Source organism: Eutrigla gurnardus, assembly GCF_963514095.1.
Source record: "Eutrigla gurnardus genome assembly, chromosome: 4".
Lineage (NCBI taxonomy): Eukaryota > Metazoa > Chordata > Actinopteri > Perciformes > Triglidae > Eutrigla > Eutrigla gurnardus.
The window spans coordinates 16,949,891-16,972,475 of NC_139918.1; the positions used below are offsets into that span (position 1 = coordinate 16,949,891).

Genomic DNA, 22,585 nt, shown 5'->3' on the forward strand with positions numbered 1-22,585 from the left:
GTTGTCAAAGTTACCTCAGCTTTCCTGTATTGCTTTTAGGGTTCTTGCGGAAGGACTGGTTTGGCCCAGAGCGAGTGGACATGGAACGAGGTGAGGCTCTTGAAAACGTGGATGGTGGGGTCTTGGGAATCTTCTTTCCAAGGTGGCCGATCCATTTCTTCTGCTCATCCTGGGTCAGAGCCAGCAGGAGCATGTCCCGGGCAGAGGTCACATCGTAGTTTACTGTAAGGGGAGGGCACAGGGTGAGACCAGGAATCGGTTCTGACCAATATGACCTCAAAACTCCTATGCATTTCAAGGTTGCCAACAAAAACAAGAAAGACTGCTAGCGACTGAACATAATTCAGAATTAAAAAAAAAAAACAGCAAAAAAGGAGGAGGGAAATGCATTCCACATGTTTGTTAGGCCTTGAGGATACACTATGTTTTGGTATGCAAGACTGAATATAAACATAACTTTTGTTTGTTCACAACAAACCTCCAAAGGGGACCTTTAAGTTATGAAATCAGCAAGTACAATGTTGAGCTCAGACTCTGAAGTCGCCATCGTGAATATCACAAATGCATATACAGTCATTTGGAAAGTACCATAAAACATTTTACAGTTATTGACAGCTCGTTTTCTTGAAAAATAAGAAACGTAGAATAGCTTAGACTGCCATGGACAGGACTTTACCTTTGCAAGGAGCAATAACGTCCTCCTTTTTGTCAAGGTGGTCCTTGTGGCACTTGACGTGGCAGCGGCGACACTCTAGGGCCTGAGGTGGCTTGAAGACGTGCCACAGAGGCTTGGAGCAGGCCTCACAGTTGGAAGGGAAGTGGTATAGCGTGGGGATGAACTCGTGGCCTTTGTGTGGGAGACAATTGGTCTTGTCGCCCTGCGCGACCATCTCCATGTCCGCCTCCTTCCTGCACTCTCCCTCATTGGCATAAAGAATCTGAATGCAGATGGAGAGAAGGCCTCTGTCAAAATAATCTGCACTTAAACAAGCATCACTGTGGCTGAGTGGAGGATAGCTGTTGTCATTTTGGTGACAGAAATACACGCAAATCTGAAAATCTAGAGAAATCTCCAGAACAGTACGGAGCCCCCAACCTGGAATATCCTAGGAATCTCTTCCGTCTCTGCTCGGTACACATCTCCTTGTGTGACTGGTCTCACGTGAAACAGTTTGCTGCACACAAAGGCAAAATAATTAGCAATTACATATAAGCAATAAAACCTTAATACGCTCTGAACACAGCCCCTGCAATATGAAATCTGTGGATAACATATTTTGTCACCGCAGATAGTAAACACTTACTCGATATCTAGTACCATTGAGGGGTTGGACTGTTCCTTATCTTGCTCATCATTGTAGAACAGAATCTTCTTGCTGCTCACCACCACATACTACAAATATTTAACAAAAACAAAAGGACAATGAGAGGAAGATGGATATTGGCCTCAAGGGGTCGGCCGCATTCTCAACAAACCATAACAGACTTCAACAAAAAGGAGATGTGCAGATAAAACACCAAGTAAAAACAAAAATATACCTGCTTCTTCCATCCATATCGCTTGATATTAGCACGGTTAGGAATGGACAGCCAACCCTCCAATCTGGATTCTGAAAAGCAGCCCAGATGCAAAAGAAATCACACATCTATGCAGGGAATGAAATGCACTGTGGGGGGGAAAAACAAGGTCATGCAGTGTGTAAATCCAAACTACGGGGAGGAAAAAAATGAAAAGTTAAGCTGACAAAGGTCATAATTGTTTCAAAACGCCAGCTGAACCCCTGCAGGAGCTGTGCCAGGTGACTGCAGTGGAGCAGGTGATTAGAGAGGGTTTGAGATATCCCATGCTGCTACTGCACTCTACATGCAGGAGGAGCATATTAGACAAGTCCTTCTTACAGCATGTTAGCAGAGCATGGGAGAGATTATTTTAAATTATGTTAAAAGCTCTTTAAGCAGAGATTTGCAGCAGGGAATTAGTATTAATGTTCGAGCTTGATCACTCCTTTCATAGAAACAACTATTTGCATTTCAGGTCATATCCATAATTTGGTGCTAAAATGATAATTTCAAGTACATGCAGCTGGAATAACATGATCCAAAAAGGGAACAGTGAACTAAGAGGGGGCTCGTCTACGAAATGTGTCATTGTGAGGGAGCCCTTGGTGTCCAAATGGGCAGTACTTCTAGGTGAACATGCTAACAACAAAACAAACAATAAGAGTTAAGTGTTTGAAGCCATAAATTAAAAACAGCCTCTTTCAGTTTCAAGACATGTTTTGAAAGGTGCTGAGAGTGAGGCGGTGAGCCTCACATGGGGCGTAGTCTAGTGTGCCGGCAACCTCCGGTCTGTTGTGGTTACTTTACCGTTGGGGTTGACCTCATATGACATTCAGCAAGCTCACTCATCTTTGCTTAACATCACATTCAAATTTGCCTGATACATTTTTCTGGTCAGACTGTTTTGACAATTTGGACACATATTTCTTTTTCCTCTCTCCACTCCATCAGGCGTCTTTCAAAAGTCTTGTTGAATTCCCCCAAAAAACAGATGGTTTTCTCGCCTCCGGCAAAAGAATAATAATAATAAAAAAATAAAAAATCAGGGGCAAAAAGACACAAACACAACAGCTGCAGCGCAGGCCAGGCAAGAGGGGCTCGTCTACTCAGTTACTCACAGAGGGAAAGGAATAGACGTTACAAAGATAAGAAGAGAACCGACTGGACATGAGGGAAATAAAGAGAGAATTATTTAACCACAGAGCAACTTTGGACAGAGGTTCATCTTCGTACAGCAGTAGGCATGGCAGCGTGACTTTAAAAACAAAAAGATTGTCTCAGCTGTCTAAACCAAATGGCACGTGTTCAATAACACCTGCTATTATGTCTCAAATATAACGCTGAATCCTTACTTTAACCATCTGAAAGCACGGATTAAACACTCCACATAATAAAGTAACAATAGGAAATGTTACAAAGTAAGATAAAGGCAGCATCCTATTCAAACTCTAAATTGAGTTTTAACACTAGTTGGTCAAATATATGCCAGTTTACTATAAGGCACTTTTTATTGTTGCATACAAAGGAAGCTTGTTCACCTATTGTAACAAAAACCTGGAAAGTCAAGATTGCAGAAATCGATTTTAAAATTAATTTTCACTTAATGGTCCCAGAGGAATCCTGCATTCGAGACTGGAGATTTTTATGTGCAGTGAAAGCAGCGGCAGCAGTGGCCAGTCGGGCCCTGTGGTGACCTTACCTGCGATGTTGCTGTCTGTCTCGTCGGTCTGCAAGCTGGTGACACTAGAGTTATCCATGCGCTGTTGCAGGTCGTTCAGTTTCTCCCGCAGCTGCTCGATGTCGCTCTCCTTGCTGTCCAGCTGCATTTGCAGCTCGTTGCGATACGTGCTTTCCTCCGCCAGTTGCTGTTGGCGGGAAAAGCCGTGAGATGTGGGTTTCAAAACGGGGACAATCTTTGATTTTACTGGGCTCTAGTGTTCTCAAACCACTTTAACTTACCGCCTGCATCTCGCTCAGCTCCTTCTGGTTCTTGATGGCCATGTGGTTAAACTTCTCCTTCTCCTGGTTAAGTTCCAGCTGAAGCTTGCGGTTCTCTTTCTCCTTCTTCCGCAGGTCGGCAGTACTGCCCTTCTTCTTCTGGTCCAGCTTCATGTCCTTACGATTCAGGATCTCTGCCAGCTTGTTCACCGCCTGACACATTAAAAGTAGTTGAATAGCTGGAAAGAATCAGTCGCCATTCTCCACTTGCATTACAAGTGTTTGCGGATGCTTTTGGACTAAAACTGTGCATCTTTACCTGAATTTTCAACGTGCGCTCCGAATTGACGACCTTCTCATAGTTGGCCTTGATTGTGTTTATTATTTCTTCCTTCTGAGCTGCATACTCTGCCAAGAAAAAGAGTATCAGCTTGTGCAAAACTCGTAATTATTATGTAGCAAAGGGGGGGAAAAAAAGGTAAATGATGAGACAGTACCTTCCTCCTGAGTATTAAGCTTCTCATTTAGCTCAGTCTTCTCCTTGCTGAGGTTCTCCACATCTTTGGTCAGAGTATTATTGGAATCCTCAAGCTGCAGAGACATTAAGCAACATTTAGACAATGAATTAAGTTACCTACTAAATGTACAATAAAATATACATCTTAAAAGGGAAATAATAAGACAGTGTTGGACTTGCTTACCCGTGCAATAGTAGAGTCCTTTTCCCCAATCTCCTGCTTATGTCTACTTGTTGCCTTCTTGTTCTCCTGGCTGAGCTCAAAGTACTGCTCCTCCTGCAGGGCCCGGGCAAGCTGCTCTGACTCGGCCTTGGTCACTGTCAGATCCAGCTGGGCAGACAGGGAGTCCCTTTGTGCAGGAAAAAGCAAATATGCTATGTTTAAAAAAAGAAATAAATCCCTTCAGCGGTTTGTTATCATAGGAAATAGAAAGTCAAAACAGAAAAGCAAACGTCTCTTACCTTTCACTGCACAACTCCTGCACCTTTTTATGAGCATCTTGTACCTGCCGGTTCCTTTCCTCGATCTCCTCTTTTAGTTCCTTGACCTGAGTTTTGTAAAGTGTCTGAGGGAGAGTGGACAGATAGTTGAGCCAGAAGCTTTCACGTTTAATAAAAGGAGGACCGAGACATTGGGGAGCTGAGTCTTATACTTACAGAAAAATACTGTTCGGCCTCAAGCTGGTCCTGAAGTTCCCTCATCTGTCCCTCGTTGCCTCTGTATTGTCTGTGATCACATCAACCAAAGCACGTTATTTTCAGTTCAATTTATTCTATGCATGTAGCTATTTGACACACTCACAAGAGCACAACAACACTCTTTAGCCTGGCAAACCGAGCCCGCCTGTAAGTCCAGGCCGGTAGTAAAAAGTAACTAGCAGCAAAACATCCAGCAGCACCGTCTGCAGCACGCGCCAGAGGATTAGCAATGGAGTGGATGGAGCTGGACTCGAAAAACCTAATCCTTTGATGTAAACACTGTTGCAGAGCAGCTTTGGCATGGTCAACCCCCTAAGCTGGAATAATAGCACTCTTTTGGAAAATAGCAGGCAATTGTAGGGCAATTTACGCCTTGACTTCCAAAGAGCATTACTGGCCGCTGCAGCAAATACAGAAAATCAAGAGCTCCTGGCTGGAGCTGCTGCCAATTAATATCAGAGTAATAACAGCTGGCACAATGGCCGAGTAACCTCAAATCATCCTATGTTCCTAGTAGACATAATGCAAGTGTGTATTTGAAAAGGGAGCAGAAAGGTCACTCACTTGGTTAGCTGTGCAAGCTGGAACTCCAGCGAGCGTTTACTCTCTAGTGCTGTGTTGATCTCTTGTTTGAGCTGCTTCTCTGAACACCTAAGACGGTCCACCTCTTGCATGCGGCCCTTGAGGTCGTTCTGAGTCTGGACACGCTTGCTCGAGTCTTGTTCTCCCTGTATCCGAAGATTCTTCACCTGAGGAAGGAGGGGAGATACGTCACCCAAAGCACACAAACGCCATCCACAAAGGGGCCTTTGTTTGATTCAGACCGAAGAGTAAAAGGTGACCGCCAAAGTGACGGGGGATTACTCACCTCATCTTCCAGCCTCTCTTTTTGCTTCATCAGCTGCTCCATCTTCTGCACGGACTGCTTGAGGTCGAACTCTAACATGGAGCACTGCTTCTCAACCTCCACTACCCGGCTCTCTGCTCGCATCCTCGCGCCGTTCTCCTCAGACATCTTCTGCTGAACAGCTGGAGCAGGAACATGACAGACAAAAAAAGTACATTTCAGATTCGATGACTAAATGGAGAACTGGAGGAACAGAAAGAGCAAGAATACTAATGTGTTGCGATGATTTGTCTGTGATGTTGAGTATCAAATGTGACAGAGGTGGAGAACAGAACACCAGCAGCTAATGCACATTTTCCTCCCCCTCCATGTTCTATTACTAAAGGCCTACTCAGAGCTGTATTTGTTCCAAGAGGATTTATTTTCTTCAAACTACAGTGCTTTTTTTTGGAGCTGGAAACCAAACAAAATATACGAAATCAGTAACATTGGAAATAATACATAATACAGCCTACATTATTATCAAAAGAACTATCATGTTAGAACTGCAAAAGCTGCTTGAGAGTCCTGCTTTAATATGCAATGAGGCACTGTCCTGACATGCTGTCTGGCTAACACTCCTTGAATTCCTCCCAAACAAACATCCCCTGCAGGTTGAGTCTGATCAGACGGGAGACAAGGAAGACGAAGCAGGAAGAGGAAGATGTGGTCAAAAGGGAAATTAATTGCAATACAGGTGGAGAGGCAGTAAAAATGAAGAGGCAGAGGTTCAAGTAGGATTCAAGGAAAAAGGAGGACGCTGATAGGAGAAGCAGAGAGACAAACATTGGAGCAGGGCATGCTCTGACACAGGACTGGCATACCATTCGTGGCAGCTGATTTGGCTTCTTCAATAGACTCGTATTTGTCAGTGAGCTGTGCCCGCGTCACCCTGTGCTCCGTCTGTTCCTGCTCCAGACGCTGCTGCATAGTCTTCAGCTTGTAGTTCAGGTCTATCTCCATGTTGTTCTTTTCCTGTGGGGAGGGGGAGTCACGGGGCAAACATGAATCTAAACTGCCCTGTAATCTAGGGAGATACAGTCATAAATCACAGCAATTCCTAAAATTCAACAAGGTGGAAGCACTTATATATTACTAGTACTTCATGCGCGTACCTTCTCCAGGTTATTGCTCCTCTCCTGGGCCTGTTTGCGTTCCGCCTCCACTTTGGAGAGACTGTGCTTCAAGTTTTTGTTGTCCTCTTGCAGCCCTGCCATCCTCGCTGAGAACGGGCGATACAGACAAATGGTCACTTTCATGTTGTTCATGATACGAAGCTGGTACTTTCACCGCGAAACCCTTTTTATTCAGATATTTCTTACTTTTCAATGTCTAGAACTTTCACCACAGAAAATGCCCGATACTTCTTTGACATAATGTTGTTTACTGTTCAGAAAGTGACTTCAATATCCCTCCTCCCCCTCTAATTCTATGTCTTTCAGAAGCTTGTTCTCATTAAAAGATAACTGGCATGTCTCATACATCAGTGGGGGAGTGAGCGAAGGCTTCTATTACGTGGAATTCCTGCAGTTAGCTCAAATGTCTGATTTAAAAAACAAAACAAAAAAGTGATTTGAAAACACGTCGTTTAATGCATTAAAATTCTGACCTCTTCATTTCGAACATCCCTATCTTTCTCTTTGGTGTGAGCTTTCCACTCTGATGTAAAAATATCCAACATGATTTATGGATGATGTTTATGGAGGTGGATTTTAGTGCTGCATTTGCATATGCCCGTGTCATCATTTGTGTGTCAGTGGGTCACCTTGCAGCTCCCTGATCTCCTCAGAGCCCAGGCTGTAGTTCCTCCTCTCTGAGTCCAGAGTGCTCTGAAGAAGGAGGAGCTCCTTCTCCAGCTGGGCCTTCTCCCCGTCCGCTGCACGCGTCCTCTCCTGCAGCTCGCGGTTCAAGCTCTCCAATTGGCTCATTGACTTGGCCATCTCTGTGTGGCTCTTCCTCAGTCTAGCTGCTGTGTCCGACTCTGCACGCAGGAGGTCATTGGCCTCTTCCATCTGTCAATCAAAGGAGGGACGATTACATTTAATGCATTGCCCCCCATTAGTTCAGACTGCATGTATGCATGTGGGCATGTGTCGACTGTATACCTGATTCTGCAGCTGGACGATCTTGTCATTTGAGGCCTGAGAGTTCTGGCTTATCTTCCTCATATCTTCAAGCTGCTCCTTTAAAGTCGACACTGGGAGAAAAAACAAACAGTTGGGGAACGTAATTAGACAGGGACATTGGAACACAATCATTGTTGACATCAATTATGGTAAGAAATGTTTTTATTAATTAATATACTGCATCCACTGACAGTAACCTAATTAGTTAGTTAGCAGCAACAAGTCTGGGATAAAATGATTAATATAAGTCTTCAAACTGCTTCAGCATACGTGGATTGTGTCTGGTTTAAACTCTCTTGGCCATCTTAAAGCTCCTGAACACACCAAGGTCAGAAGACTTCCCAACGTGACAGCATGTGAATGCAACATAAGCTTCTACCATTTTTTTATTTATTTTTTTAAATCACACTAAATGACATGCACTGCTTGAGTTCCAACAGTGTGTTGCTTGTTAATCCACTTAGTGCTGTCTTCTGTTGCAAATCAACGGGAAAGTCAGATGAACATGTGCACTGTATAACGGTTAACTCGATCTGTCGTTAGCAGTGAGCAGGATGAAGGTCACACCAGGATACCGGCTAATCCATTTGGGAGCATATGTCTTGACCAGATCAAGTGATACTGAGAGCACAGGGCATTTAACATCAAACAGAACTCAAATACCGACTGCTTCCGAAGCCGCGCTCTACAATTATACTTTAAATTGCACAGTGTCTGAAGCGTACATCAGCAGCACCTCATTATCTTTACCCTCATTCTCCAAATTGCGCCTCTTCTCTGCCTCCTGGTCAGCTTTTCTTTGGTACTCTGTGAATCTGTGCTGCAGCATGATCTTGTCCTTCTCCAGCAGAGACATACTGCCCTCTGCACTCTTCCTCATGTTTGCCTGTGGCGAGCAACAACAGAGCAGTTGTGATGTGGCAGGAATGAAACCAATCCCCAATCTAGCGCCTGCACAGTTTACTCATCGTTTGATTCTTAGATGCATTAGCAAAACGAAAGCTGTAGACACAGTATTTTTCTTTTCTTTGTTTGTAATTGCAATTAAACCAGAAAACATCACAAAACATTGATAATTTGTCCATAAGAATGTTGAAAGGGAAACCTCTTCATCCAGTTCTTTAATAATCTTTTCGATCTTGGTGTTTGATGTCCTGAGGAGAACAGAGATTGAGAAAAATACATTACATTTAATATCTCTTCAATAAAAAATCTCAGGTACAAAAGAATACAAGCAAGAATACACATGCAACCAGGCGGCAAGGAAAACAATGGCACCTTGGAATATAATATCCCTTTTTGCATTTACAAATATCACAATTTACATAGAAAAAAAACAAATGGCTTATTTTAGAAGCAAATATGTGGGTCTGCTCATTAAAACGCCCCCTGTATTGTTCTTTTGAGACCAAAGAATTTGCATCGTGTTTGTGCTTTGACTATGTAACTAGCTTCCCATTTGTTTATGAATGCATGTTCGGTTCCATACCTGCATTTCTGCTCCAACTCATCCTTCAGCTGCATCTCACTGTGAAGCTGCTCCTCCAGCTGGTAGATTCTCTTCTGCAGGTTCTCCAGCTAAAAACACATAATAAACAATCTTGGTTCTTCATAGACACAGACAGATATTGCAGATAGCTGCATTAAGGGAAATTGAAGAAATTGGCAGAACTCAAAAGCACAGAAAATTGCCCTCTTCTACTTACATGACTCTTGTCTTCCTTTGTGGAGCTGCTACGTTTGTCACAGGTCTTCGCGGTTGAGCTGCGAATAAGGCTGGAAACGCAATCACAACAGTTATATTAAAACTTCTCCTCAAAATGAAAACTTAAAAACGACCACTAGTTCTTCACAGAAGATAAAAGTATACATAACAATGTTGTTAATTACAGGAGCATCTGCGACATTTGCTCCAATATAAGGTATTCAAACAATGTCTCGTGTGACAAACAGATTTTTTCCCATAAAAGCAGTAGATTGCTACTGAAGTTATGAGTCATTTTAAGGGAATCTATGGAGATTTGCAAAATTCACCCATAAAATATTAGTAAAGACGAACAACTGTCTCCCAAATCCCAACCTAGAGCTCTTTATTGCCAATGTGTGATGCCATCAAGTATAAAGTCTCAAACTGCTCTCTAGACGGTGAATTTCTAAAGATGTTATAGAGAACGCTGAGAGCTTAATGTGAAATGAGTGTATGGGTTTATTTTAGGTTTCAGAACTGAGATCACTACAACAGAATAAAGCTGTTTGTGTCTTTGCATTGACTTTGTATGCAATAGCTCCACACAAAATATTCGCTTTGCTTTGGTGTGAACGCACCTTTAGTTTTATAATAAGGGTTCAGACATACTAGAATATCTCACACTTTTTAGCAGACAAAATGGCATGCTGTGTGGGATTCCGGATCTTAGTCTCCCGTGTATTGCACAAGGAGCAGCTCAAGACTTTATACATAACAAGTCATCACTCTGGTTTCTGGCTTTGAGAGAGAGTGTAGCACATGTTCACAAATATTGATTAAAATATCTGAGGACATGAAAATAACATTCTAATTCTTAAATGTGTGTGGTATTCCCGTTTAAGGCTGGCTGAATAAGTGATCATGTCCATATCACTACAGATAAATCATGACAAGAGATCAAACTGACAATCCTGTGTGTTGATTATAAACATGTCTGTCACACTTACTGCTGACTGCTGTAGTAAGTGAAGCCTACGAAGGGGAGCTGGTTGCCCACAAAGGCCTTTGGTATGGGGAATGTCTCCTCCTCTCCCCGATCCTCCTCAATGTCATCAAAGTTACTGGTGTCCACATCGCTGCTCAGTTCAGGCACTACTGGGGCAGCCGCTGTACAGGGCAGGAAAAGATGCAAGAGTCATGGTGATGCAAGACAAGTAGATTACCATCCAGATAGATAAGAGACACAGAAACATGTGTTTCACCTTTCTCTGCAGATTATATTTTATTTTTTTAAGATCACAGATCTGTTTTGAAACCAAGGAAAAAAAACAGCCATCTAGCAGAGCTGGTCAGCCAGTGGAACGACAAGGGTGGCCGGCACTTAAGTGCTGATTTCAGCCTAGTAAAGTATTTAATATAAAGCCACTAAAGAACCGACTGTAGCTACTTCATTTCTAATCCCGCCCAGCAACAGTGTCAATCCCAGTGCATTAACGTTTGCGATGGACTGCCTCCCCGCCGCTGGCCTCCAAAAACGCTCCGATGCCAATTATTCCTCGGAGCAGGAATCACGTTTAGTCTTGGAAAGAGTACTGAATGAATGGCTCGTCTACAAGAATTCCCTGCAAATGTCTGTAGTAGGTCAAATGGAAAACATGATCGCTGGCTACATAATTGCAGTAACAGTGAGCAGACTGCCAAATGAAATGGGAGGTGTGAAAGTAATCTGTAATATTAACAGTGTGTATGTTCTTACTGTCTCTGATGCTCTCCCACGTCCACTGGTCATTCTTGAAGAACGGATGCCTCTTGATCTCATCTACACCGTTACGGCCAAGTCGTACTTCCCTGTGGAGTTCAGAGGGGCATAGTTAGTTTCATAAATGATCATCTCAACATTATTTGAAATACGTGGTTCTCATAATACCAGCACAAGTAGCTTTTAAATATCTCTACACCCAGAGCCACATCTTCTACGTGTTTATGTATGTCAATCAGGATTCTTTCCACTGAGGGTCATCTGAGCCAGGAAACAATCAATGTCTAAACAAGGAAAGGCTATGGTGATAAGAGCCCACTTGAAGTGGCACTTCCAGTGTTTAGAATGTCACTATCTAACCTGTCAGTCAGGAAAGCACAGATGAGATTCTTGGCGTCATTGGAGATGTCACTGTCGTCGGGGAAGGTCAGGGCATTCTTGTGGTTCATAATTTTGCTGTAGGTCCCCACCAGAGAGTCCGCATAGAAGGGAGTGTCGCCTGTGCACAAGAAGAGACAAAACAAGCGCCATGGGTTACTGATATGCCCACAGGAAGTAGGCGACATAAAAAAAATACACACTGATAAACTGAAATATATATATATATATATATATGAATGCTTCAGAGTCTCATTCATGTTTTATAATGGAGAGAGAGAGAAAGATAGAAAACTGCCAGAGGGCTTTTGTTATGACAAAAATAATCAATGGAAAAACTCACCAACTAGCATTTCGTACAGGAACACTCCCACTGACCACCAGTCACACTCTCTGCCATAATAGCCATCTCCTCCTTGGGATTTCAGTACCTCAGGCGAAATGTAGTCTGGAGTTCCCACTGCTGTGTCGCATCGTACCATACCATCCTGAAGAGGAAAAACGGTTAAAAAAAAACCCCATCACAATCCTAATGGCTTATCCTAATAATAAATCCCTCAAATAAGTCAAAAAGCTAGAATGTTTTAATAGATAATGCATGTGGTGTGACAAAATTCATTATGGTGTTGGGAATTATAGGCTGTACCTTATTCATTTTCATGCAGGTCCCGAAGTCAGCCAGTTTTAAGTGGCCTGCTTTGTCTAGCAACATGTTATCAGGCTTCACGTCCCTGAGAAGGCAGAAACACAGTGATATCAAACACATATTACACTCAAAACATCATGCTCAAGCATAAACTAAAGTCACTTTGGATGCGTTTATGTGTACAGTTGTGGTGTCACATAGAAAAATAGCGTCTGTAGGTGCTGCAGTGTTCTGCAGGGATAGGTCAGATGGAACGAGGTGTGAAGGAGGCTGGGACCCCGAGAGGAATTTATGTATTTTTATATCAAATGTCTTTTTACTACAGCTTTGCCAGCATTGCAGCGATCCACAGAGCTTAGTGTGTAGAACAATATCAGCAAGCAGAGGGAAAAATATATTTCATGGCTGTTGTGTATTGAAACGATTATATCATAAGAATGTGGTGCTTTCCAGCATAAAGAGATCAATTACCCACTGCAAGGTATACAAGAGATCCTACAGCCAACATCATGGGACAGAACTGAACAGAAGGAACTCTGTAGTCTAATAGACTATTTAAATCTCATAAATCACTGGGGAAAGAACACCAACAGAAATGATACAACAATGACTGCAATTACAATTCATTTTATAACTGATAACCGGTTTGAGATACTGGTAGAGATGCTAGATATTAAACTGGGAGAGAGAAAAAAAACACATGACATAAAACTGTAATGTTGGGAAACCTTTTGTTTCCAGTCTCAGTGTTAAAAACAACCTTCCTGCATGTCACCCCCCCCCCCCCTTTTTTTTTTTACTCTCACGCTGTCCGCTATTGGAATAAAGGCAAAAAAAAAAAAAAAGAGCTGGCAGAGAACTAGCATTTATTCTAAAAACAGTAGCTCTCATCTTGGACTTCCTACTTATTACAAGGCCCCCTTAGATCATAGGTCGCCACCACACCTTCTACATCCGACTGCATTACTCAGTTGTTTACAACCATAAAAAGGTAAATGATTTTACACGTTCTCTTTGGACGACGTTTCAGAGGCAGCAGACTATTAAGATATAAGGATTGCCTCGCAGATGTGTGTGTGTGTGTGTGTGTGTGTGTGTGTGTGGGTTACCTGTGAATGAAGCCCATGGAGTGGATTCCGTCCAACGCTAGCACCACTTCAGCTGTGTAAAAGCGGGCCCATTTCTCTGGGACATCATAGTTGCTCATCAAGTTAACCAAGTCGCCACCCGGCATGTATTCCATCACCATGTAGAGGTAGCGGTCATCTTGGAATGCAAAAAAGAGCTGCAGAACACACAAAAAGAGATTATTACATAAAACTATGAATAAAAAACATAAATGGCAGTTCAAGTGAACAAGTCACTGACTATTATATTTCACACATAAGGTTAGGTTTATGCATGTTTATGCAAGTTTGAATAGGTTTTTAGGTGCTTTTTGTCTACCACATCATACCTGCACCACCCATGAGCTGTTGGCAAACGCCATGATGTCTCTCTCCTCCCAAAAGAAAGCAGAGTCCGATCTCTTGATCATCTCGAACTTGCTCAGCAGCTTCATGGCGTATACCTTGGATGTGGCTTTGTGTCTTACCTGGGAAAAAATGCAAGAGGTGGCGATCTAGTTAGGTGTATTCAAGTACATCTCACAAACAAACGTTTTAGGGCAACACATTAGGAATATTAGGGTTGGACAGTATAACAGTTTCATCACAGTCACCGGTGTCAGGTTGTCTTTACCATGATGAACACACACAAGGACGAGGGAGATACAATACTCAATAGTCTTTTAATACCATATCATATCTCACACTACTACGGAATATTATACTATTTTTGAACAAATGAGAACAATAGCACAGCAACGTTTAAGGTTTAAAGACAGCATTATTAAAAAGAATAATACATTAAAAATGAATGGTATTCTTACCAATTGCACCTCTCCAAATGCTCCCCTCCCAATAACTTTAACCACCTCATAGTCAACTGCTTTCATGCGTAGATCACGGATTTTACTAATGGTTTCCTTGTCTGGGGAAAAAAAAACAAGAAAGGACAGATGTTAATATAAAAATAAAAGCTATTGAAGTTGTATTGACCTTTAATTGTAAGTTAATACAGTATAAGGTGCCTGAGAGAGCTTACAGAGTATGTTTTATTTTATTAAATACAGTTTCCAGTCTTTAATTTTATATGGGGTATAAGTTACCCCTTTTTTTATTACCCAACATAATTGAGGTGTCACGTAATGTCTACATACAGCAGAGGTTGACCATCATAAGAACATGCAAACAGATCAGAAGCAGCAAACAGCGCCTCTGCACAGCTGAGAGCTGCTGTTCAGGGACAGTGTGTTGCTTACTAAGAGTTGGCCTCTCCCCGATCTAACAATGTAAGCTCCCCTAGGGGAGACCATGTTCACTGCTCAGCCAAATTTGGTCATATTTGATCTAAGGGAGATAATGTTCAATTCACATGGGTCACAACTGGCAGTGGAACGCATGGAAAAGAGGGGATGCAGGGGCAAGTTCAATTGATCTAAAAATAAAAAGCAAGGCCTGAGTTATTAGAATAAGGACATTTAAGAGCGAGTCATTTCCAGTGGTAGCATAGGTTGCAGGGATCATGAAATATCCCGGAGGGCCAAAAAGGCATATAAACTATGTTTAGAAATTGTACAAATAGGATTTTGTGTTGCCGTTGCAGAGATAATCTGTGTGTATATGCATGTGTGTGGGGGCGAAGGAGGATTATTTCCATTAAGGCCTTGCATGTATATAACAGAACAATCAGCTGATGTGATCGGGGTGCAAAGCACAATGCTTGGAGGAGAGAATTCAGAGTTCAGAGCCCTTCAGGCAATGCATGCTACTGAGGGCCAGTATCTCACAAGACAGCTAGTCCATTAGTCCACATCCATCTTCGCATTTCCAACACTTGACTGCTACACAGAAAAGTACTGTACCAAGGATAATTGAGGCCTAATGGCAGTTTCAGCCCAGGGGCTTACAGTAGGTTTGGTCGATCATCAAATATGAAACACTGAATTTTTGTATTCCTTCAAAGCCCCTTTAAGACGGCAAGAGAAGTCATTACATAGACACAAATAAACTTCTCAGTCATATTATGGAGGCAGGCTAATTTAGTGACCACTTTAACTAAAGTGATTACAATTTCATAGATTTTACACATGATTATTGGGATGCATCAGTAATTGGAATAGTATTGCTGCTGTGAACCTAATGATGCAATGAATTATGCACTTCCCCAGCACAGTGCAAACAGCGGAAATCACTTCCCCATGAAAGCTGTCACCACTCAATCAATGGCCAACTCTGCACAAGAATGTGAATCTCAATCATTTCCCTGTAATGTTTATTTACTGGAGAAGAATTCTTCACAAACCAAGAAAAATGAAACGTTGAGGCTCCAAAACGTGCCACAAAGGGAGGGAGAATATGCCGAGTAATAACAGGCGAGTGGGTGTACACATTTGTTGTTTAGTTAGGTTGTAGGTGTTTTAGTTAAATTATATGTTTGCCTATATGCAATTCGTGAAATTAAAGACCTATGACCCTTAAATAGAACACTGATGCGCTGCCCACACATCAGAAATTGCTGGCTTTACAGGAACATGTCCTGGGATAAACACTGTATTGGATAGTTGCAGTTAGCTAGACGTGTAAATGCAAAGAATTTGGCTGCTATACTAGATCTGTCAGGGAGAGATTTAGCCTCAGTGTCAACCTTTGGTTGGTATTTTAGTTATGGGGTTCCCCAGTCTGAGGGCACTGTGAAAAAAAAAGAGAAGCCATCACTATCGGCCTCATGTGGGTCACCAACCATTTATGAAAGCCCCTTTGTTGGGGACACTACACAGCAGACACCTATTGTGTCCAAGCCTACAGAGGGGCGGTGACCCAAAAACAGCCTTCTTTTCTGAGCCCAGGCTTACACCCACATGTAACAGGGTCTGCCAACGCAAATGGTTCAAGTGAAAGACAATGTTAAAGGAGGACATAAGGGGGAAAGCATGAAGTGAGGTACTTACATCTACTCAAGAAGTTGTCAATGCTCTTGTTTTTCCTCAGGGCAGGAAAGTCAAGGTCATACACCAGTGCGTCCAAGCCATCCTGGAGAGGGAGAGGGAGGGGGAGAGAGAGAGAGAAGAAGGGTTAACAAGCAGGCAAACAAAGCCACAGTGTCCACCACTCCAGCTACATTAACACAAAATGCAAAAAAGCTAACAGTGTCCCATCAGGCTGTTGGTCTCTGAAGAACGGCTTTCACCAGACTTCCGCATAAAACTATCAGTGGGCTTACAGCCTGGATTACATTAATAATGTCTGGAAGGGTTTGAGCTTATTAAAACAACAGATGGATTTCAGTGCTACTGTAAACATTCACGGTTTCTGAAAGTGATAAGTAAAAGATCCAGTAAAGGACCTCAAAGGGTAGTTTTTAAAACGGTCCTTCAAACCATGTCTTGCATATCACCTGCCGTGGATATACTAAGGGCGATTTAAATTGGGGAAAAAACACATTGTTGTAATCCATGCCATACATTTATACATGCATGTGAGGAATTAAGACAAAAAATCTGCCGTTTCAAACAAAACATTTTGAATCAGACAAACTCCATTCTTTTTTGTTTCTATAAGAAGCTGCAGTATCACTGGAGCAAAGGGGATTGCCAAAAGAACTCCTGAAACATGACTGGTTTTATTGTCGTTGACAGTCACACAGTTGAAAGTGTAGATCTGCCCATGAGAGCATAGGCATTCTGCAAAAGGTTACTACGTCTGGGGTCTTGAGTCAGCAGCAGACCAGACGTGTCCATTGAGAGAAACCCCCCCCCCTTATTTGATGAAATAGACCGTTCCTTGAAGATTCTCCACAAAAAAATTAAATCACACAAAAGCACTCATTTAAATCTTGTATTTGGCTCAGATGTGCTCAAACAGTTCTTGGAAATAAGTCATTCAGCATGAAGAAAGCGTAAAAATTGATTATTTCACTGATTAGGCAACATAGTGACTAAGAGGGGGAAGTCTGACTCCTTAGAAATAATTTCATGACAACTTGAGCAGCATCATTCTGTTATGTGTAAAAATGGGGTTTAGAATGATGAAGACCAGGCATGAAGAACATCCATTTCAAATTATAATGTGATAGTTCCAATATTGGAATTCCAAAAGCTAACAAACATAAAAGTACAGGATAGATTGTCTCTGGCTTGGCAGATGAATAAGTGCTACTGGCGGGATTTAATCTAATCTTCCCTAATCCAGAATGGCTGGAAGAAGGCAGACACTGGAACACCACATACTGCTATGTGTTCCCAATAGTGGGTACAAGCCAGATGCTGAAATTGATCGTCTTCTGACACTTTACCATAGGACACCTAGCCTACAGTTGCTTTCTTCAGAGCTCAGAGATAAATATTGCAGCATATCTGCCCATAAACAACTTTATTTAACTCGCTGACATAAGCTACATCATTCTCTGAACTTAGTATCATAGCACGAATCTTGTCAGTGTACTGTGAATGATGTTCTTTTAAATATTCAGAGGATTTCTTTTTGCATCTGTGCACAAAACAATGATGACACATGGTGAATCAGCAGCTCAGACAAGGCGAGAAATCCTCTTAAGTAACTCTGCTGCCTCTGCTCACCAGTGGAGGTCAGGGCCATACCCTGCCGCCCCCTCACCCCACCTCACCCAACCCCACCCGTCAATAAGACAAGCAAGAGCCCTGGAGGATGGGGGGAAGCAGGGGGAAAGGGAGACGGGAGAGGAAAAGGAGAAGAACTGGTGGGAAGAACTTAAGCAATGCAGACAGAATGTGGGAAATTAATGAGGGGGTAGGTTGTGATCAACAAACATGGCTGAGCTCAGAGCCGCCATCTGCTTAAAAAAAACTACTTAAAAGTCAAATTTTATAACAGATATTTTACACATGACAGGCCATAGACTGGGAGAAAAGGGGGCCTTGTTGGCCATACAGTATCCAACCAGCATGCACTGGGGGGAAAAAACTGAAGAACCGAGTCCTTCAGGACCCTAATCACAAGGCTCTGTGCTCAGCAATGCACGTTTGCATAACTTCCTGCCGCAGAGAACCCTGGACAGCCACAGTAGCATTCCTTAACAGGACTGTACACGTCAGAGAGCTATTTTAGGTATGTGGCCAAACAAGTTCTCAACAAAAAGTGAAGGAAGGGAGGAAAAAAAAATCCATCCCAAGTACAGAGTCACACAGTGAGCCTCATTTTCAATCAGCACCAGTGCCTAACGCTGACAGAAAGGAGGAGGGCTGGTGCATGTGGGGCTGGCCAGTCCAGTAGCAGAACAAATGAAGGAAAAAACAAAGAAAAATCGGAAGACAGCCATGCTAAGAGTCTTCCACCGAGACACCAGTGTGACAAAAGAACCAGGTTTGGTCCGTGAAACACTGTAGCATGAAAAAGAAACAATAACTATATTGGTAAATAGAACAGAGTGGGTTTCAAGAACAAACTGTACAACATCAAATTGACCCCTTCACTAAGCCCCGCCCCCAACTTCTACTCAGTCAAGCTACCGTACACTGTCACTACGGGGACTCCCAGAATAAATGTGATCTCATTTCTGGAAGATGAAATTAAGGAACAACACTGTTCCTGTAAACCTGGCTAGGTCTTTTTCCACTGTTACAATCATCAAAGCAGCACAATTATGCATTCAGTAGACCTACAGTAGCTTGTGTAGCATATTGTGATATGTAGCTCCACATACATTGAAACTAGGGTTGGGAATCACTACAGGCACCCACCATATCATATGCTATTATTTTGCAGTTAACGTTAGTTCGGGTGGAAACGGGCGATATGATTTTTCTTACATACCTTATTGTTAGGGATGCACAATATTGGATTTTTTGCCGATATCCAATATGCCAATATTTTACTACTCATTTGGTCGATAACCGATATCGATACCGATATATATAAATATACACAAACTCGTAACATTCCAGATGACGGTTCTTCAAATGGACAATTAAGTTTGTGGTGTTAAAAGAATGCGTCTTGGCTGCTCCTCGCATCACCGACGCTGAACAATCATTGCAAAAACAACCTTTGCTATCTGTTTCCGACACCTTAAAAAACGTTCACACCGCTGACATTTTGAACTTCTCCCTCTCTCTGCTGCAAGTTGAAGTAGGTGCCGTGTCACGTCGCGCTGCACACAGAATCCTCGCACCCTCGGGCATTTAATCTGATTTAATCAAGGAAGCAGCAGTCTTTATTTATCGGTTGAATACATCGGCATGTTATCCGATATCCGATAATACATTTTAACGTCAATATCGGCCGATACCTTGCCGATAATATCGTGCATACCTACTTATTGAGGAGTAACACATCTTGTCATGTTCTTTTCTTTACCATCAACTTCATGAAATCCAAAGTGTTCACAGATGCAGACATCAGCTTTTAGGAAAGCCGGCAGCGGTTTTATTTCTTTTCTTGGTCGCAACTGCTCAGCAATTTCCTGCGATGTTAACACTGTGCATGAATTTGGGCAGTCAGTTGTATTAATAATCCATTATCTTTCCTGACTTGATGCAGAATTGTTCAACAAAGCATCGTGATGCATCACAGGATCTATTATTTCTATCTATTTAGCCCCGGGTTTGTGAGCAGCAACTGTTCCAGGTTAGAATCTCATCATTGACACAACCACCTTCATTAAGGCATTAAGGACATATTCTCAATACATGCATTCTTTTTTCAGGATAGTGAGAAACTACTAGTTGCGGACCATTTGCCGACAAGCAACCTAGCATATAAAAAGGCTATATTTAGAGTCCAGTGCAATGCTCACTCCACATAAAACAACGGGGCTACATTACATCACTTCCAACAAACTTCAAAAGAGAACAATGAGGGCAAAACCCTATTACTGATGTGTTTTGCCAGAATATTTTCTGGTGTAACTCAGCTAAAAACGACAAAATCTGTCTACATGTCAGTGTGTCATTATCCTCAGAGTGTGTGTGTGTGTGTGTGTGTTTCACTCAGTGAAACACAGGCGTGGACGATATTGACAATAGTGTTGCAGCAGTGCATCACTGTTTTGGAAATATTGGCCATATTTTGAATGGTATGTTAACATGGTTCTGATTATGCTTGCACTGAAACATGGACTGTTTTTTTGACACCAAGTAGGACCATCATAATTCAGTCTGTGCCATATTCTTATAGGCAGCCCGACACGTCCAAGCATCAGTATATTTATTTGTGATATCAAGCGGCCTCTGTGTGACTGCATTTTCTACTACACACACAGACAGGGTCATCAGGTTTAATACATAAATATGAAACTATGAAACCGCTGACTGATTTGGAATCCTCAAGGTTGAGGGTCAATAACCCACATACTCTTCCCTCCTGTCTTCAGACCACTCTGCCACTGGGCCAGATCGAGCAGTTGCACAGACACAAAAACCATCTCCAGGCTATGCTAACAAATGTGAGGCTGATGGTCCAGGATCATTGACAAAGCTATTTCTTAGCTAGTAATTCAGATAAATTTCCAGCGATGAAACTGTTCCTAGATAAGCACTTCAACCGCACTTACTGCAGCTGAACTTTCCAAGGGCTTAGGAGCTTCTGTCTGCTTCCCAGGCAAACAGAAGGAAAAAGGGCATCAATGACAGAAATGTGCAGCACAGACTGGAAAAGAAAATGCTGTATTGCAGATAAATAGTGATACACCTTTGTCTAAATATTGAATTTAATCTTCATCTACTATAGGGATAGCCCAGGCGAGAGCATATGGCAATATCAATGAAATATATCTGCAAGTGTCCCCGTTGTGGGACTTATAAAGGATTATCTTATCTAAAAGGTTAGTGAGAATATGTACTGTTAAAATAGAACATACAAAGTACTCTTACAATCAACCCTATTAGAAACGGAGCAAAACCATGTATAAAAGTCACTCAAGTGCAAAACGCATTGGGTGGTAGCAGTCTGCAGCCTATGTTTCATTATGTGGAATTCTTGGGGGGAAAAAAATCACTGGAAACCAAAGCAGAGCTTGCACGACTCCATGTTATCCTATTTCTGCTGATGCTGCTTCAGACAGAGGGCGACACATCCCTGGGATTAGGAAATAATAATATGTAAAACCATCTTATCACCATATTAATGAAATGTGGTAATTATATAAAAAAACACACACACACAAGCCAGTGGTTGACATTACATATGGCAATTATTTCTTTAGGCTTTAGGGGAGAGAAATCCACACACAACTCACAAGCTCTTTTCCAGACATTAAAGTCTGAGTTAAAATTTCCATGGGAGACTCAGCCACATCATCCCTTTCTGCATGCCAGCACAAGGCATGTGGAATGGCCTAAGTCGAGCCCTACTCTTCACTTCCTTTTCTGCCACCTCTTTAAGACGATATGCTTTCCACATGTGAGCAATTGTGCAGACAGCTATTCAACTGTTTGCCATGCAAATAAAGGCAGTTCCATCGCTGGCTGCGCCCATGTAAACATGAATGGGATCATGCAATCCAATGAAACCATTCACAGCATGAAACACCACGTTGCTTACACAGTTTCAGGTACAGGCCATCAATAAGAAATGGGATATAATGGAATACATATCCATCCGAGTTGGGATTTATCAACGTGGTATCACTGAGAGATGCACTCGAGTTCCTGGCCCAAATTCCTTTTGCACACTTGTGCTGTACATAATATCGCCTGACAGAAAATCCCATTTACCTAGAAAAGCTGCATATCTAACAACTCCACTGGATAAACGGCAGTGACAGTGAACCCAGGGGTGGCAAACAGGGGCATTCCATTTCCTTATGAGGTCCCAGTGAACGAGAATCACTGTCACAAATGCTTTCATGTCAAAATATAATTGAGTTATTCCAACGGCGGAGAGCACTCACGTGCTCTGCTGACTGAGCTCTGGATTCTCAAGCAAAACTCTGCTGTCCTGTCTGCTCTGCCCCTGATTTCTGACCTCACCCCCAACACATAGCCATCTTATTAAACATCAACTCAGTTCAGGCTACCCATCTTCCCTGGACAGCGGCTTGCAGGGTGGAAGTGGGACAAACTAACTGGGGCTGTAGTGGAAGATGAAAGAAAACCAGGAGGCTGTAAAGTTCAATGGGTGAATCAATGAGCGTCCCATTATTAAAAGACTGGATCATTTTAGTATGCATTCCTGCACATAATCAGTCAGTTGAGGCAATGCAGAGCTACAAATAGCTCAGCCAATTGTTGTTCCCATAGCTGAAAAGCTGAGGAGAGCAGTTTACAAGCGACAGCCCTGAACCTTTCTGACAATGGGGATGGATCAAATGCTG

At 42.4% G+C, this 22,585-nt stretch overlaps 1 protein-coding gene across 2 annotated transcripts in view; it reads right to left on the reverse strand.

Moving 5' to 3' along the window:
• rock1 (Rho-associated, coiled-coil containing protein kinase 1) overlaps nucleotides 1–22,585 on the reverse strand; it is a 29,964-nt gene that overhangs the window by 2,253 nt on the left and 5,126 nt on the right. For both annotated transcript variants that reach the window (XM_084006811.1, XM_084006810.1), the window contains exons 2-32: nucleotides 16,248–16,329; nucleotides 14,127–14,227; nucleotides 13,653–13,790; nucleotides 13,306–13,481; nucleotides 12,197–12,281; nucleotides 11,894–12,038; nucleotides 11,533–11,671; nucleotides 11,170–11,261; nucleotides 10,421–10,580; nucleotides 9,433–9,502; nucleotides 9,216–9,304; nucleotides 8,832–8,880; nucleotides 8,477–8,612; nucleotides 7,706–7,797; nucleotides 7,366–7,612; nucleotides 6,716–6,822; nucleotides 6,425–6,575; nucleotides 5,583–5,743; nucleotides 5,279–5,463; nucleotides 4,673–4,742; nucleotides 4,478–4,581; nucleotides 4,200–4,365; nucleotides 3,996–4,089; nucleotides 3,818–3,906; nucleotides 3,520–3,711; nucleotides 3,260–3,425; nucleotides 1,540–1,610; nucleotides 1,305–1,393; nucleotides 1,097–1,175; nucleotides 677–938; nucleotides 15–222 (exon numbers count right to left, since the gene is read on the reverse strand). In XM_084006811.1, coding sequence (XP_083862937.1) covers nucleotides 15–222; nucleotides 677–938; nucleotides 1,097–1,175; nucleotides 1,305–1,393; nucleotides 1,540–1,610; nucleotides 3,260–3,425; nucleotides 3,520–3,711; nucleotides 3,818–3,906; nucleotides 3,996–4,089; nucleotides 4,200–4,365; nucleotides 4,478–4,581; nucleotides 4,673–4,742; nucleotides 5,279–5,463; nucleotides 5,583–5,743; nucleotides 6,425–6,575; nucleotides 6,716–6,822; nucleotides 7,366–7,612; nucleotides 7,706–7,797; nucleotides 8,477–8,612; nucleotides 8,832–8,880; nucleotides 9,216–9,304; nucleotides 9,433–9,502; nucleotides 10,421–10,580; nucleotides 11,170–11,261; nucleotides 11,533–11,671; nucleotides 11,894–12,038; nucleotides 12,197–12,281; nucleotides 13,306–13,481; nucleotides 13,653–13,790; nucleotides 14,127–14,227; nucleotides 16,248–16,329 — 3,995 coding nt within the window. The remainder of the gene's footprint in view (nucleotides 1–14; nucleotides 223–676; nucleotides 939–1,096; nucleotides 1,176–1,304; nucleotides 1,394–1,539; nucleotides 1,611–3,259; nucleotides 3,426–3,519; nucleotides 3,712–3,817; nucleotides 3,907–3,995; nucleotides 4,090–4,199; nucleotides 4,366–4,477; nucleotides 4,582–4,672; nucleotides 4,743–5,278; nucleotides 5,464–5,582; nucleotides 5,744–6,424; nucleotides 6,576–6,715; nucleotides 6,823–7,365; nucleotides 7,613–7,705; nucleotides 7,798–8,476; nucleotides 8,613–8,831; nucleotides 8,881–9,215; nucleotides 9,305–9,432; nucleotides 9,503–10,420; nucleotides 10,581–11,169; nucleotides 11,262–11,532; nucleotides 11,672–11,893; nucleotides 12,039–12,196; nucleotides 12,282–13,305; nucleotides 13,482–13,652; nucleotides 13,791–14,126; nucleotides 14,228–16,247; nucleotides 16,330–22,585) is intronic.